The 13,917-nt window shown below is 34.2% G+C and overlaps 2 protein-coding genes across 2 annotated transcripts; one reads left to right on the top strand and one right to left on the bottom strand.

The window, feature by feature from the left end:
* Window positions 1-399: 399 nt before the first annotated feature.
* Window positions 400-8,147, bottom strand: LOC117921170 (KH domain-containing protein At2g38610). The gene is made up of 7 exons (XM_034838980.1): window positions 7,728-8,147; window positions 7,480-7,568; window positions 6,201-6,352; window positions 2,398-2,514; window positions 2,129-2,245; window positions 1,694-1,837; window positions 400-948 (listed from the first exon to the last, which is right to left on the bottom strand). Exons 1-7 carry the CDS (start codon window positions 7,805-7,807, stop codon window positions 802-804), a joined length of 846 nt encoding a protein of 281 aa, XP_034694871.1. The 5' UTR covers window positions 7,808-8,147; the 3' UTR covers window positions 400-801.
* Window positions 8,148-11,880: 3,733 nt separating this feature from the next.
* LOC117921308 lies at window positions 11,881-13,917 on the top strand. The gene has a single exon (XM_034839167.1). It carries the CDS (start codon window positions 12,630-12,632, stop codon window positions 13,572-13,574), a length of 945 nt encoding a protein of 314 aa, XP_034695058.1. The 5' UTR covers window positions 11,881-12,629; the 3' UTR covers window positions 13,575-13,917.

The raw sequence follows: 13,917 nt of genomic DNA, 5'->3' as shown, positions 1-13,917 counted from the left end.
TCACTTGAATCTTAATGCCAATGTCAAGCTCTCCCAAGAAATCTCCTCAAAAGGCTGAAACCCAGAGTAAGCTTTGCTGGCATATTTCAGCAGTCAAGCTACAATAACTAGGTAAAAAACCAGCTGGTGAGATCCATAGCCATTCAAGAGAACACATAATTGATTGTGTTTGCAGAAAAAAGGATAGGAGACATGATCTACCAAGACTAGAGTGTAGCTTCACAACCTCATAGCATGTGGCATATGAACAAGAAACCCTTCTTTCAAGGGGACCCGAAAAATATGAAAATTATCAGCATTGGGCAAACAATGCAATTCAGAGTTGGGCTATAAGAGGGCAGGGCGAATTATAACTATAAATAACACAGCATCTTTCATGTGTACATACACTCATAGATATATAAATAAATATACCACACTTTGTATTTTTTTTTTCATTTTTTCTAATGGGGTAATTAATATATATTCCACACTATCCAGAGTTACTAACACATGAATAAATTCAATGAATGTATTAGGTTTACATAATAACTGATATCACCAAAGCTAAACCCAAAAGCCAACTATAGAAGACATGTTCTGGTTTTTTTGTTTTTTTTTTTTTTCTGTTTCATTTTTTTTGTTTTTCTGTTGTCCAAAAAAGCAAGACGATAATAAAAAAGAAAGCCCACCAGAAACCTCACCCAGCCAGAACCGTTAGCCTATTCTTTGTCCCTGTGCTGAAGTGAGATGTAAATAGGGTGGGTATACTCGGTTATGAAATTCTGGAGCAGGGTCAAAACCAGTTCGGACATGGAATTCTTAACGTCCTGTTTTTGCACGTTTCATTCCGCTGGTATTGAAGGGGGAGACACTACCACTTGGCCCAGGACTCTCTTCTCTGAAATTTGAATTAAGCAGAGCTAGTTCACGTAACTGCTGCCTCTTAATAAAATCTTGTGACTCATCCTGCATATGGGAGATTTATTATTCAGTTTAGAGAATAAAAAAGAAAGAAACTACAATAGAGAAATTGTGCCATCTGGTAAATACAAGTATGGAGAATAGATTGAAGTTCTATTCAAAAGATGCATGTTCAGGTTCAACCAGTGAACCCAATGAAAATATATCTCTGGTCAGCTCACCATTTGACCAAACTTCATTTTCGAGTTAGACCTCCAATGGTGTGATTTGGAGCAACCTCAAAAAGTTATTTCCACTGGCATAGTTTAGAACTCAACTGAATGCTTTTCTGTCAGCCTCTAAACCTGACCTTTCTTAACTTCTCCCAAAAAGCAGATGGAACCTACTTCCATTGAGTTATTACTACAACAGTAAAATTACTTGAAAATAATGAACCTCATAAACAATCTGAGGTTTATACAAGGGAATAACATAAATCCTTAACTATAAGGTAATTCTTTCACAAGGTTGCTCCCAAACACACCCCTAAGATAAGAGTCGTCATCAAGAGGAGGAGCTGACTCCTCTGTAGCTTAACAATGTTCTAGTTCATTTGCAGTGTTACCACCTTATGGATATAGCATCCTCATCATCTACCAAAAAAATTAAGCCTCAGTTTTTATCAGTTCTCTTTTTTGAAAAATATTGTGTCATGGGAACAATAGAAACAAGTAAATACGCAGTCAAAAATCAAGTGATTATATAGAATTTTGAGATGGAAAACAAGAAGAATTGGGCAGGAGGTAAATACCACTGGTTTGAGGAGTTCTTCAATGATTTCCTGTGCCTGTCTCAGCCTCATATCAACAATATTAGCAGGCAAATCAGCCTCGATCAAGATGTGGAGTGGATCATTCAGGTGCTCATAGCCTGGTCTTCCCCTCAGCTTGTCTTCCTTGAGATTGAAAACCATGGAAAACATTAATCAAACAAATACAACAAATCTCAAATGTGAAGCTTTTATCTTTTAAGACCCAGTCTTGATGCTGAAAAGAAGGGCTTGGGACAGATGAGTTAGATACGGTTCTAACCTCTGGCATTTTTGCCAGAAGTGGCCACTCTCATGACATTAAAACCTGCACGTTTTTTCTTGGCAAACCAAGACATTTGCCATTTCACCAGCCCATAGCTGCAATGTTGAATAAAACAAACAGGATCTCAGAAATTAGGCTCAGATATTGAGTACCTTCTCCGGGTCCTTTATTGACCCTTTCCCTCTAATGTACACACGGCATCCTGTAGTAGCTTCAACCCGTTTCAGTGAATTGCCTCTGGGGCCCAGAAGTCGCCCAACAAAATTGAACTAACATCCATAGAGAAGTGGTCAGTTCAAATAATAATATCCTTATATCCTTCATTCTTTTGCTTATAAAAATATCTGTTTTAATAAAGTATCAGGACACAATCAATTGATCATAATTAACACATCACATCAGATGTTAATGTAGCTCTTACATTTGGATAAGTATCTACTGGAATTTCCAAACGCAAAATTCTCTTCACAGTATATGAACTGGGGCTTGCCGGTGCCCCTTGCCAGTCCATAGTCATTCCATGTGGCCCACTTAATCTCTGTTATGCAAAGAAGGGTTATATTAGCTTAGATGATGCCCAAAAATTTAATAATATCACATATCAAAAAGCCAAAGAAGAAATGAAAAAAAAAGTGCATGAGGATTTCAGATAAATAGACCAGACGATAAACAATTTTGTAGTAGTTATTTGAATAAGAACAGTCATAGACTGCCAGGATCAGTAGTACTATTCAAACAAGCAACAGACATGGGACATCTAAACATTTGCTCAGAAACACTAGAAAACCAACAACAGCTTGACAACCTGCAATAAGCCCTAGCCAAGCATATCAAACCACATGGCAACCTGCAATAACCCTTCTCAGGTCATTATAAATCAGACAGTTTATATTATCCAAATTTGTACTTCCTGGTTGTGAATTTGTTGCAACTAAAAAGAATCAAAATAAAAAAAAGCTCGGACCTCTGTGTGCTTGCATGACATGGAAAAACTCAGGTTGCTCACTAACCAAAGCACCATTCCATGTGTTTTAACTCCTCCACCTTCACACCATTCAGGGTATGCTTGAAAACTCATTCACACCTAAACATCAAGCATGCATATATCTTGTGAATTTGCATTCGTGCATTAATCACTGGTGGGAATTTTCAACAAGGGGGTATTTGAGTATTACAATATCGTTTCATATTTTAAGCATCTGGAAATTTCAAAATAAAGCACTTTACTAGTCTTGATGGATACTGGGTTTGAGTAAGATGCCAAGATTTCCTATTTCCCTTTTAAACTAAGGCTAATTCCTTCCATCAAGTTACCATATGAGTAATATATTTGGAATACCATCAGTTTTCATGTGCAATAAAAGACAAGAAAGAAACTCACAGAGGAATGAATCTGAACCAAGCAGGATAGCAGATATCATATATACCAAAACTGATTTTGGAGCAACTTTCTCTAGTGTTTTTTCTTTTTTTTTTCCTTTTTCCCCCTTTTGGGTACTTTTCCATTTCTATGGAGCACTTGATTCAAACTTCTCTATTTCTTTTTAAATGGATTAAAAATGTTCATGGCCTTCTCTGATTTAATAAGAAACTTGGATTGAGTTTGAAAGAAACTTAATTATAGATGACATGCAAGGGGGAAAAAACAGCTGCAAGCAAAACACTTTTGGAACATACAAGTCCCAGTTTAACTTTCGGTCAAACTACTTGAAACCTTCTGTTTTTTTTTTTTTTTTTTAATAGGTAAAATAAAAGTGTATAAATAAAAAAACTTGAAGCCTCAGAATGTTGAACCAACCTACTGAAGTATCAATAAAGAAATAAGGTAAATAGTAAAGTATAATTGTAAAATTTTTCTTACCTAGAAACATATGAAAAATTAAAGCAGCTACTAGATTAGATTAGGCTTTTTCCTTTTCAACACATCAAATCTTCTCTACTTTTCTAATAGGTACATTTATTACAATTAGCATCGTCTGAAAACTTTTTTATATCCTGAACACTTCAAACCTTTACTGTTCTAATTGCTACACCAAGCGCAAGAAGCACTCTCAACTGAATCAACAGTTTCAGTTGTTTCTTTTACTTTGTTGTTACAGTAAAACCACGAAGCCACCCCAGAAGATCTTTATCAAACTTTTAACTCCATTCATGGTGATTGTATTCACATTGAATCATATGGATTATTACAACATTGTACAACTCTATTTACATGTCAAATTATATCGACGGAATTAGACATTTGCCAGGTCCCAATCCTTATCCCACTGCCTTCTTTTACCAATAGAGCATATAAAGATAAGACATCCGAGCTTATTACCATATGTTAAATTAACATAATAGCTCATATATTTCCCAAAAGAAGTATGAACAGGGCATCCAGGTAGAAAGAGGAAGAAAAGAAAGGAAAAGGAAAGATAAACATGTTACAAAAGAGTTAATAAAAGCAATTAGGTGCATTGAATACAATATTAATGCATATAGAAGCAGCAATTACTTAGCACATAGAGGCAAATAATCTTTTCTGAGACAAACACACTTTATCATCCCTTGACAGAACATATGTACTGAGGAGATATCTTCACAGTTTAGGTACTAAGCATATTCCTAGACAGATTTTGCACAGCACCTCAGCAATTGTTACTTAGGCTCCACCTTTTTTTTCCCCTTCACTTATCAAAAAAATAAAATTAAAGTGGAGCCTAAGTAACAATTGGAAAGAAAGCCCAAAAATAAAGAAAGTAATTACTCCAGGTGAGCTGTCTACTACCATCAATGCCAAAAAAAATGCATCTCAAACAATAGGTTTGTGCAAGAGGAATCAACTGAGTTGAAAAGGGTTCCAGCCAACTGCAAGTAGAGATTGATCAACAAGTACTCAAGAAGCTAATGTCATATCAGCAAGATGCTTGACCCATTAGCTTACTTCTGTTTCAGAAGGATGATAATGGATCCAACCTGTTTCATATAATATCAAGATCTACCTAGAACATACAACTTTAAAGCCAATAACAGTATGACAAGCACTCAGTATTTGATCAAAGGATGATAGAGGGGACCAAAGTTAAACAACTTCATTTTCCAACTGGACTTGGATTCTAAGCAGTTTTTCTTTATATATTTTTTCTGATAGATAAACAGAAGTTCAAATTAAGAGGCAACAAACAGAAAAGGGGTTCAACCAGGTACAAGGGAAGTATGTGTTGAGTAGCCAACACATGGAAAAGACAAAAATAAAGGTAAACAAGTAAGAATCCTCACACCTTCTGTTTTTGGTGGTGGGGCGGGCTTTTTTTTTTCCCTCAGTGAGTGAGTGAGTGTTTGGGTGTGTGTGTGTGTGTGTGTGTGTGTTAAGTGTTATCATAGGCAGACTCCTCACACCTTATGTACATCCTATCCTAACACATTTATAAAAATTTTCAAAGAATAGTCTCCCATCCCTACAAATCTACCATACCACACATAGAGAGTTCATAAAGATATTCTTCAGTTGCAATTATGACCACTTCATACCAAACATACCCCTACCATAACACCTAAATAAACACATTAGTGTGATATTGGGCACTTTCCACTTTCCCTTATGAACGAACCCACCTTTCCAACTAGCTAAAATTATCTTTAAATAACCTAGGGAGCACCCAATGAACACCAAAGGATGAAAAAAAGATAAGGATAAGAAAATAATCAGCTCATTATTTTTGCACAACAGAACCAATTGGCTAAAATTAAAGTAAGTCAATACATAACGCTCAGGGGTGACTAACTCCTAGTGATGCTCACAAGGCCGTCGGTGAGGGCAGTTAATGGGATGTTGTAGTAAACTCCAAATTAGATTCCCAATAAAACCAACAGTTGCACAAGTTTGTCAATGAACCGTAATGTCGTATAGCCTTTATGCTCACCACAGACAAGATTACAAAAGTTGTCAACCACTAAGGTTAGGCGAGCCACGTAAACGCCAAATGAATGACCTCAATGTTTAATAGTTAGTAGGATTAAATAGTTCAGGTTCATAAGTCATTTTATGAAAGAACCTCAAACCATGTTCACCTCATTTATCCCAGATCATAGTCAAGGAAAACTTAACACATTACAAGATTAGGTAAGTATTTGAACCAGAAAATATGAAGGAAACTATATATTTTCCAGTCCAAGAAGAACAGAATATTAAGAATCAATCAGAATTGAGATGCAAAATTAAAAATCAGGAAACACAATTACCTCCTGAGGAAGGCCATTCCAGCCACCTAATCCAGTCCCAGCAACATTTGACATAAGATTTGAAGAAGCCATGGGACTGGGGCTCCGATGCTGCAGTCTGTCAAAGTCACCAAAACCTTGGTTGGAGATCATGCCAGAAACCCTTATAATTTCTGCACAAACAAAAGAGCATTTCAATATGAGAAACAGAAATTAGTAAACAATGACATTGCAAACAAGGATCATCAAGACTGATTTAGTAGAAGTTCACCCAAACCTATGATAAGCAAAGGACCTAACAGTAACAGCTTTCTAGATGTTTGAGGTTTCAGCATCCCATTTTTTTAATTTCAAGATTACCATTGCCTCTTATATTAATCGAATTAATCGCAATCTCAAATTCCAGACTAGAGGGCACTTTATTGCCTACATTAATCAACATTATACTTATAAATCTATTCTTGATTCTAAACTAGTCCTGTCCCCACTACCCTGATCAAAGTTGCAGACACCAAAACTCCATGACCTGTCAACATCAGTCCACATATAAACTCTTAAATCTTTTTAACTTTACTTCCACTATCTTCACCAAATAAATTATATAAGAAGCTAAATAAATTTAGTTCAAACTCGATTTTCCAACAAATTCTTCCATGAACTCAAATTTGCTCCTTAGAAGCATCAACCTTCCACCACTGGACTAGTATAAGCACAAAAAGAAAAAAAAAAAATTATAAGTCATTTAAATTGGATGGTTCGGAAATTCTTGTCAATGTCACATGCTGCACTAACCCACTTATAAATTGTGAACTAAACAGTCAAAAATTTTGCACAGCATGCTTTTGAAATGAAATTAAAGTTTTCATCTGTCAGTCATTGCATAAAACAGCACATGGGAATCGTCTAAACCCATTGTGTTTCAATATTAATTGAAACTAAGCCATTTTCTCATTCAAGGAAATTAAATGAATCCTTTCTTATTTATTCAACTTGTTTAGGAAAAATGGGCAATTCAAGAAAAGCCACCTTTTTTCTTCTTTTGAGAATTATGCTGATCACGGAGATTAGTCCCATTGTTCACACTTTCATTTAGAGATCAAAATCAGATAAATCACTGTTAAAATCAGTAGAATCCAAGTGGGTGAAAGTAAACAACCAAAAAAATGGATCTAACCTGTTCTCTTAAACAATGAAACAAACACATTCATGCACATATACCCAGTAATGCAGTAATAATGCCGGAATCAACAAAACCCACAAAACCCAGATCCAAAATCCAGTGAAATCTCAACAAACAAACCTTGATTCAGCAGCCTGCTGCATATCGGAAGGACTTGCATGAAGGGCCCAAGCTTCTGATGCTCAGCCAAAAGCTCAGACAAGTACTGACTACAAACACAAACACAGAACAAAAACCCCAGAAATGAAACATCAAAAACTCAGAAATTAAACCAAAAACCCACATCGATCAAGTGCAGAGAACATCCGGACACACCACCAAAAGCCCATTCCCCCCTCCTCTGATGGCAACAGCCCATAAAACCCTACCTGTCCACATCCGGGGTGCTTCTAATCTGCGGAGAAACCGCTCTTGCAGGTGAGAAGTTGTGATTGTACAGACCTGACATAGCTTTTTCCCTTTCCTTTCCTTTCTGAGAAAGAAGAAAGCAAAGAAAAAGAAAAGAAAAAAAAAGACACAGAAAACACCCACGCCAAACAACACCCCAAAAGGGGATTCAAATACAGAAACAAACCCTGGAATTGCAGGGCTTTCTTTTTTTTTTTTTTTGTATATTTGTCCAATTTTTAATACTTTTTCTGAATTTTCAACCATAAAACAGAACCCAAAAAAATTGATAAGAAATTGAGAAAGGGGAGTGGATCTTTTGGGTACCAAGGCCAAAATTTTCACAGTGGCCGAGGTACTACTGAGAGAGATTTACAGAGAGGTATTGTCTGTGAACTTGAGACTTTTCTATACCAGCACTTGACACGTGCACTGCATGCGCGGAATCAGGTGTGAATTTTTTGAGGACCCCATCAATGGCTAGAGGCCAGTGCCAGAGAAAATGATGTTGCCAACGAAGGGTTAGCTGGATTTGGAATTGGTAAAACGACGTCGTTTTTATTGACCCGGTGAATTTCTTCCCATTCATCCCTTTTCCTTCCCAAGTCTTAGGCCATTAACTTCCATTTTTGGATTCATTTTTTTGTTTTATTTCTCTTATTATGGTTATTAATTATTAATGTAGAGCTCAATCAAGATTATACGAATTTGGATTAGCAAGATTGAAAGACCATAGAGAGCAATTTTGCATTCATGAACCAATATAATCTTTTTTTAAGTGAGAAACTTTTGTTTGATGTGTTTGTAAGTTAGGATTATCAATCTATTTTGTTGACTCTATCAAATCAACTAAGATTGAGGTTATATGTAATACCTTCATTCTTGTCAAAAGTAACATCATATACCACCAAATTAAATTATATTTTTTATTCATTTTAACAATATTTTTTTCTCTAATTTTAAACATTTTTTAAAATATTAGACATTTACGAGTGTAAAATAAAAAGAATATTCGAATTTTGTTTTGATCGAGTTTGAATTCAATCGAAATTGTTTTATACTAGGTGTGATTTCACCACATTAAATATCTTATGTTAATTTTTTAGGATATCTTTTATACGATGATATAATGAATAGTATAGTAATAAAAATATAACATCATTCTATGTTTGTTATTTGTTAAGGACGGACTACAACTAAGGTTTACCATATTAGGTCTATAAAGTCAATGTCGGCTTTCATCTTAAATATCTATTTTTGTAAAATAGAAAGGTGTAAATAAGTTGAATACAAGGCCTAGATAAGCTATGTTGAGCATAAAGGCATAATTATATAATAGACCTAGTGATTGGGTCGAGTTTGATATTTTGTTCAACATACAAATATAAAGATTAAAGATAAGTCTTAAACCTAACCCTAATATGGTCAACCCATGCTCGAGTTCGACCTAATGTTTGGATCATATTGGATATTGAATTAAACATACCAATCTAATATATCAATCTCATTTTTATAATTCCCTGTCTATAAATCTTTCACAAATTGTCATAATTCTTTTAATTTTTCACATGTCTTCATTTTTTTTTTTTCAATAACCCCATTAGTGAATAATTAATATTATATAATTTTTGAAAATATCATTATAAAATAGAGCATCCTGAGAGCCCTTCCATACTAGAACGCTCGGAGAGTAAATTTACCACCTTGGCTCTCATACCATTTATTGAATAGGACTTTGACTATCCCATCTAAAAATCAATTAATTTATAATAAGAGTAGGTTATACATTTTATAACATTTGATTACCATCGTATGAATAACCGTAAATACCCCTTTCTCGAATGTGAAAATGCATTATTACATTTTAACAAGTTTAAAAATATACTCGTCATTATCATATTAAGATTTTAGTCTTGTATAATAAGTCTCTTGTGCATACTTTGACTTGATATACCCAAATAATGTATTGAAACTTCTATAATAATGTGAGAATATTTTATTATGATGTTTAGATTTTACTCTTCTATAATAAGAAAGATTTGTGTGGACCGAATTCAACAAAATTCTAACTTTTGTACTTTAATTACCAAACTTTTTATTCTTTTCATAAGTACCAAAAATTTTATAAGCTTTATGAGAAAAAAAATACAAAAGGAATAAAATAAGATTTGAGATGAGAATTCATTCGCTGATACATGAAATTTAATAATCTCATAGGTAAAATATACATATTTTATGAGTTATAAATTATTTGTTATCTTAGTCATTCTATGGAGCAAAATATTTCAATTAATAAATTAATTTTTGGTTTGAAAATATAATATTATTTATTTATTTATAAATTTTAAATATTTTAATTATTAATATTATTTATATTATTAATAAAAATAAAAAATATTAATTGAAACATAAGTTTTGGAGATATATATATATACCCACAAATTTTTTCCCTAATTTAATTCTTTGAATTTATATTTATTCTGTAAAATAATTATGTTGTATTAGTCCTACTCATTATCTTTTAGGGCATCCCAATATTTTATTTGATTTTAAAAGATTCCACACTTAAAAAAGGAAAATCAAAATCAATCTCAAAGATCCTGAAAATGAAATAAATAAATAAATATATTTAAATCTTCCAAATCAATACTCATTGCTTAATTAAAGGAAAAGTCGGTTACATAATTGGAACATGAAATTACGAGATTAAGACAGAAAAAAAATAAAGTATAAAAAAACATAAATAAATAAAAAAAGAATATCCCAAAAATAGAAAGAAATCAAACCTATTTTATTATATGATCATTTTTAGCTAGGCAGCGTTTTTTTATTTGTTATATACTTTCTTTTTTTCAAAATAATAATAATAATAATACCATTTTTAATTCAAATACCTCAAAAACTACTATAATTTAATAAGATTTAAATTTAAATATACTAAATTATGTATTTTCCAAAACAGCCAATCCATAATTAAGGGGAAATTTTGGGTACCACCATGCCATATCAAACTTAAAATTTAAATTTTGGATGTAGACTATGTGTGCTTCGACTAATCCAAATGATATTTGGATGAGTTTAGATAAATATTTTCAATATTTGAGTTAAGTTTTGATTAAGTTTTTTCAATTCTAACTCAAATTTAATATTTTCATAATATTTATGATATTTATTATCTTATATAATAATATTTATTTTATTTATAGATTAAATTATAACTATATCATATGTTTTCACTATTTTAAAAGGATATATAATTTTATTTTTATATTTTTTTGTTATTTTATTTTATTTTTCTTATTTACTATTTAAATATTACCATAAATAAATAAATAAATAAAGTTTTAAAAAAATATTTTGATTGATTTAAATAATGAAACCTGATCGACAGTCGATTAAATTGACACTTGATTAAGTTGAGTTGGACTTGAATTGAATACCTTCAATTAAATATTAGGTTGAGTTTGATTTGATTGTTTCTTAATTCATATTACGCTCGTTTTAGTTATGAACGAGACGATTTCATTCAAGTTCTCCATCCCATATATAATGGAAAAAAAAAAAAAGAGAAAAAATGAGAGTTGAATGAAGACAAATTCTAAGATATGAATTTAATATCATTCAAATTTAAATTTCAGGCTCTTAATATGAATGATTAAATAAAAATACAGACTAAATGAGATTAAAATATAATTTTTTTTATTTATAAAATAATGAAATTTAAATATAAAGGATAAGACTTTATAAGATGGAAAAAAAATGAGATATACTTTAGGACAAATCATTTTTAGAAATTGAGTCACGGTCTCTCCAGTTATGTTTAATTCTAGAAAAATATTAAAGAAAGTTCAATTCGAAGATTAAAAGAAAATGGGGGAGGAAAAATAGAAAAATAAACTTAAAAGTGAATAAACCCTAGCAAGTGTTAGGTGAGAAAGAAATAAATTCTTTATACATTTTCAAAAGGGGCAGGGAGGAAGAAAGCAGGAGTGGGGACTGTGGTGTCTATAGATAGGAAGCTAAGGGATAGAAGAGAAAAATCTAAGAAATATGTGCATGTGAATGGGGGTTAATCAAGTGTTTTGCACATCTGTAAATCTCTCTTTCTTTTTCTTTTCTTTTCTTTTGTTTTTTCTCTCTCTTTCTTTCTCTGGCACATATCAAGTGTGAGGATTTGCTCCTCTCTCACTCTCTCTCTCTCATTGTCTCCCCACCTTCCTCTTTGGTGCCCATTTTCAGAGTCTTATCTCTACAATCCACCAATCTCCACCCCAAATCTAACCCCATATGCACCCTCTCCCACTTTTCCATTCGGATTCTTTCATTTTCCCGGAAAATGCAGGCCTCTTGAGCTTCAATCTTCTAGGGCTTTGAGCTTCTTCCATTGATAATATGTAGCAGGATTTTGAGGGTTTTGTCACATGGGATTTCTCAGATTGGGAGGGTTCTCAGGTGTTTGAGTTGGAATCTGAGGTTTGTTGTCTGGATCAGGTAGCATTATTACTCTGCATCGTAAACCCACATCCCAGAAGAGCAGAATCAGAATCTAGGACCTGGGTTTTTGTGGGTTTAGGGTTTTGGGATTAGGTTTATGATTTGTTTGATGAAGGACTGAGAATGCTGGAAAGATTCCTATTCGCGGGTCTTTATTCTTTTTGAAGGATTCCAAAGGTGTGTACAACGGTTACCAGCTTCAAAGCTGCTTTAAACTGTGAGATAAGTATCTTTTTCAATGCGCAGTGAAGCTTCACACTGACTCTACTGCTTAATTTTCCGGGTCTTTTTTTACCTATTGTTTGTGTGTTGGATCTGAATTTTGCTGCATAATTCCGTGGTTTGATTGAGTGACATTGTGCTGAATCTCAGTTTTAAGAAAAGCATCGATGGGGCTGGGGATTTCTCCAAGTCTCTTGATGCTTGTGGCTTTCTTCTGGTTGCCATGGTTGTCAGATGTCGGAGCTCAGTCTACTGGCTCTGCACGGGCCTTGGATGCCCTCCTCCAAGACTACGCATACCAGGCTTTTAAGGCTCTTAACAAGCCTAAAACCGGGATCCCATACGATGGTGCTGTTCCCCTGAATTTAACCGGAATTGGCATTTCTGCATTGAGGTTGAGGAGTGGTAGTTTGAGAAGTAGAGGTGTTACGATGTACAAAGAGTTTGAGATTCCCAAAGGAGTTGTTGTTACCCCCTATGTGGAGAGGCTAATTTTTGTGTACCAAAACTTAGGCAACTTGTCTTCGGTGTATTATCCGTTACCTGGCTATGCCTATTTGGCTCCTGTATTAGGTCTTCTTCCGTATGATGCTTCGAATTTATCAGCCACGAATTTGTCAGAATTGCATATCAATGCATCTGACAAACCGATATCAATCAAGTTCCAGGGTGTGTCATCAGTGCCTGCTGGTTCAGTTGCAAAGTGTGTTTGGTTTGATTTGGATGGTTTCCCTAATTTTAGCAATGCAGTGTCGGGAAACATATGTTCGACGGCACAGCAGGGTCATTTTGGTATTGTGGTTGAGTCCAATGCACCAGCACCTTCCCCGTCACCAAGTGTTGTTCCTAGACCGAGTGGTGGAGAAAAGGGGGGAACTTCAAAGGTCTGGATAATTGTTGGTTCTGTGGTTGGTGGATTGGCATTGTTGGTTTTGTTGGCGTTCTTGGTATTGTGGCTGCGGAAGTACAAGCGTAGGAAGAAAATGCAGCAGATGGAGAAGGCGGCAGAGGTGGGGGAAGCCTTGCGGATGACCTCTGTTGGGAACACCAAAGCGCCAGCTGCAATGGTGACCCGAACGCAACCCATCATTGAGAATGAATACATGCCATGACCTCCTCCTCCCTCCACCCATTTGTACAAGTCCCACCACCATTCATTTTCAGGTTCAATTCATGCAATTCAGATAATTTTTCCTATCTCACACCTTTTTTTGTCGTGCTCTCTGCTGCCTGCCCTTGTTCTGTTTGTTCTTGTTAGGGTTTTAGCTAGTGGTTCTAGTGTGGGTAATATAGGATTATTGTGTAAATAATAATCTGTTGTCACTCACAAATCCCGTCCATAGTTTCATGATTCATTCTGGTTTGCATGTAGTCTTGAAGTGATTCCATATGTGATTGAGTTCTTTAGCTGTCCCATTGACAATGAATAAAAAGTTCTACTCAAGTTCTCCATTC

The sequence above is a fragment of the Vitis riparia genome, chromosome 8 (genome assembly GCF_004353265.1).
Source record: "Vitis riparia cultivar Riparia Gloire de Montpellier isolate 1030 chromosome 8, EGFV_Vit.rip_1.0, whole genome shotgun sequence".
In the NCBI taxonomy this organism is placed as follows: domain Eukaryota; kingdom Viridiplantae; phylum Streptophyta; class Magnoliopsida; order Vitales; family Vitaceae; genus Vitis; species Vitis riparia.
Note: the sequence above shows the minus strand (reverse complement) of the source record. Positions and strands in the feature narration are given on the sequence as shown.

Bases quoted from the DNA above. Each gene is read 5' to 3' on its own strand.
- LOC117921170 (XM_034838980.1), bottom strand. From the start codon at position 7,807: ATGTCAGGTCTGTACAATCACAACTTCTCACCTGCAAGAGCGGTTTCT. The intron at 2,515-6,200 runs GTAATTGTGTTT...TTTGCATAACAG, and splicing joins GGAATGGCCTTCCTCAGGAG to AGATTAAGTGGGCCACATGG. The intron at 1,838-2,128 runs GTACTCAATATC...TTCAATCTCAAG, and splicing joins CAATAAAGGACCCGGAGAAG to GAAGACAAGCTGAGGGGAAG.
- LOC117921308 (XM_034839167.1), top strand. From the start codon at position 12,630: ATGGGGCTGGGGATTTCTCCAAGTCTCTTGATGCTTGTGGCTTTCTTC.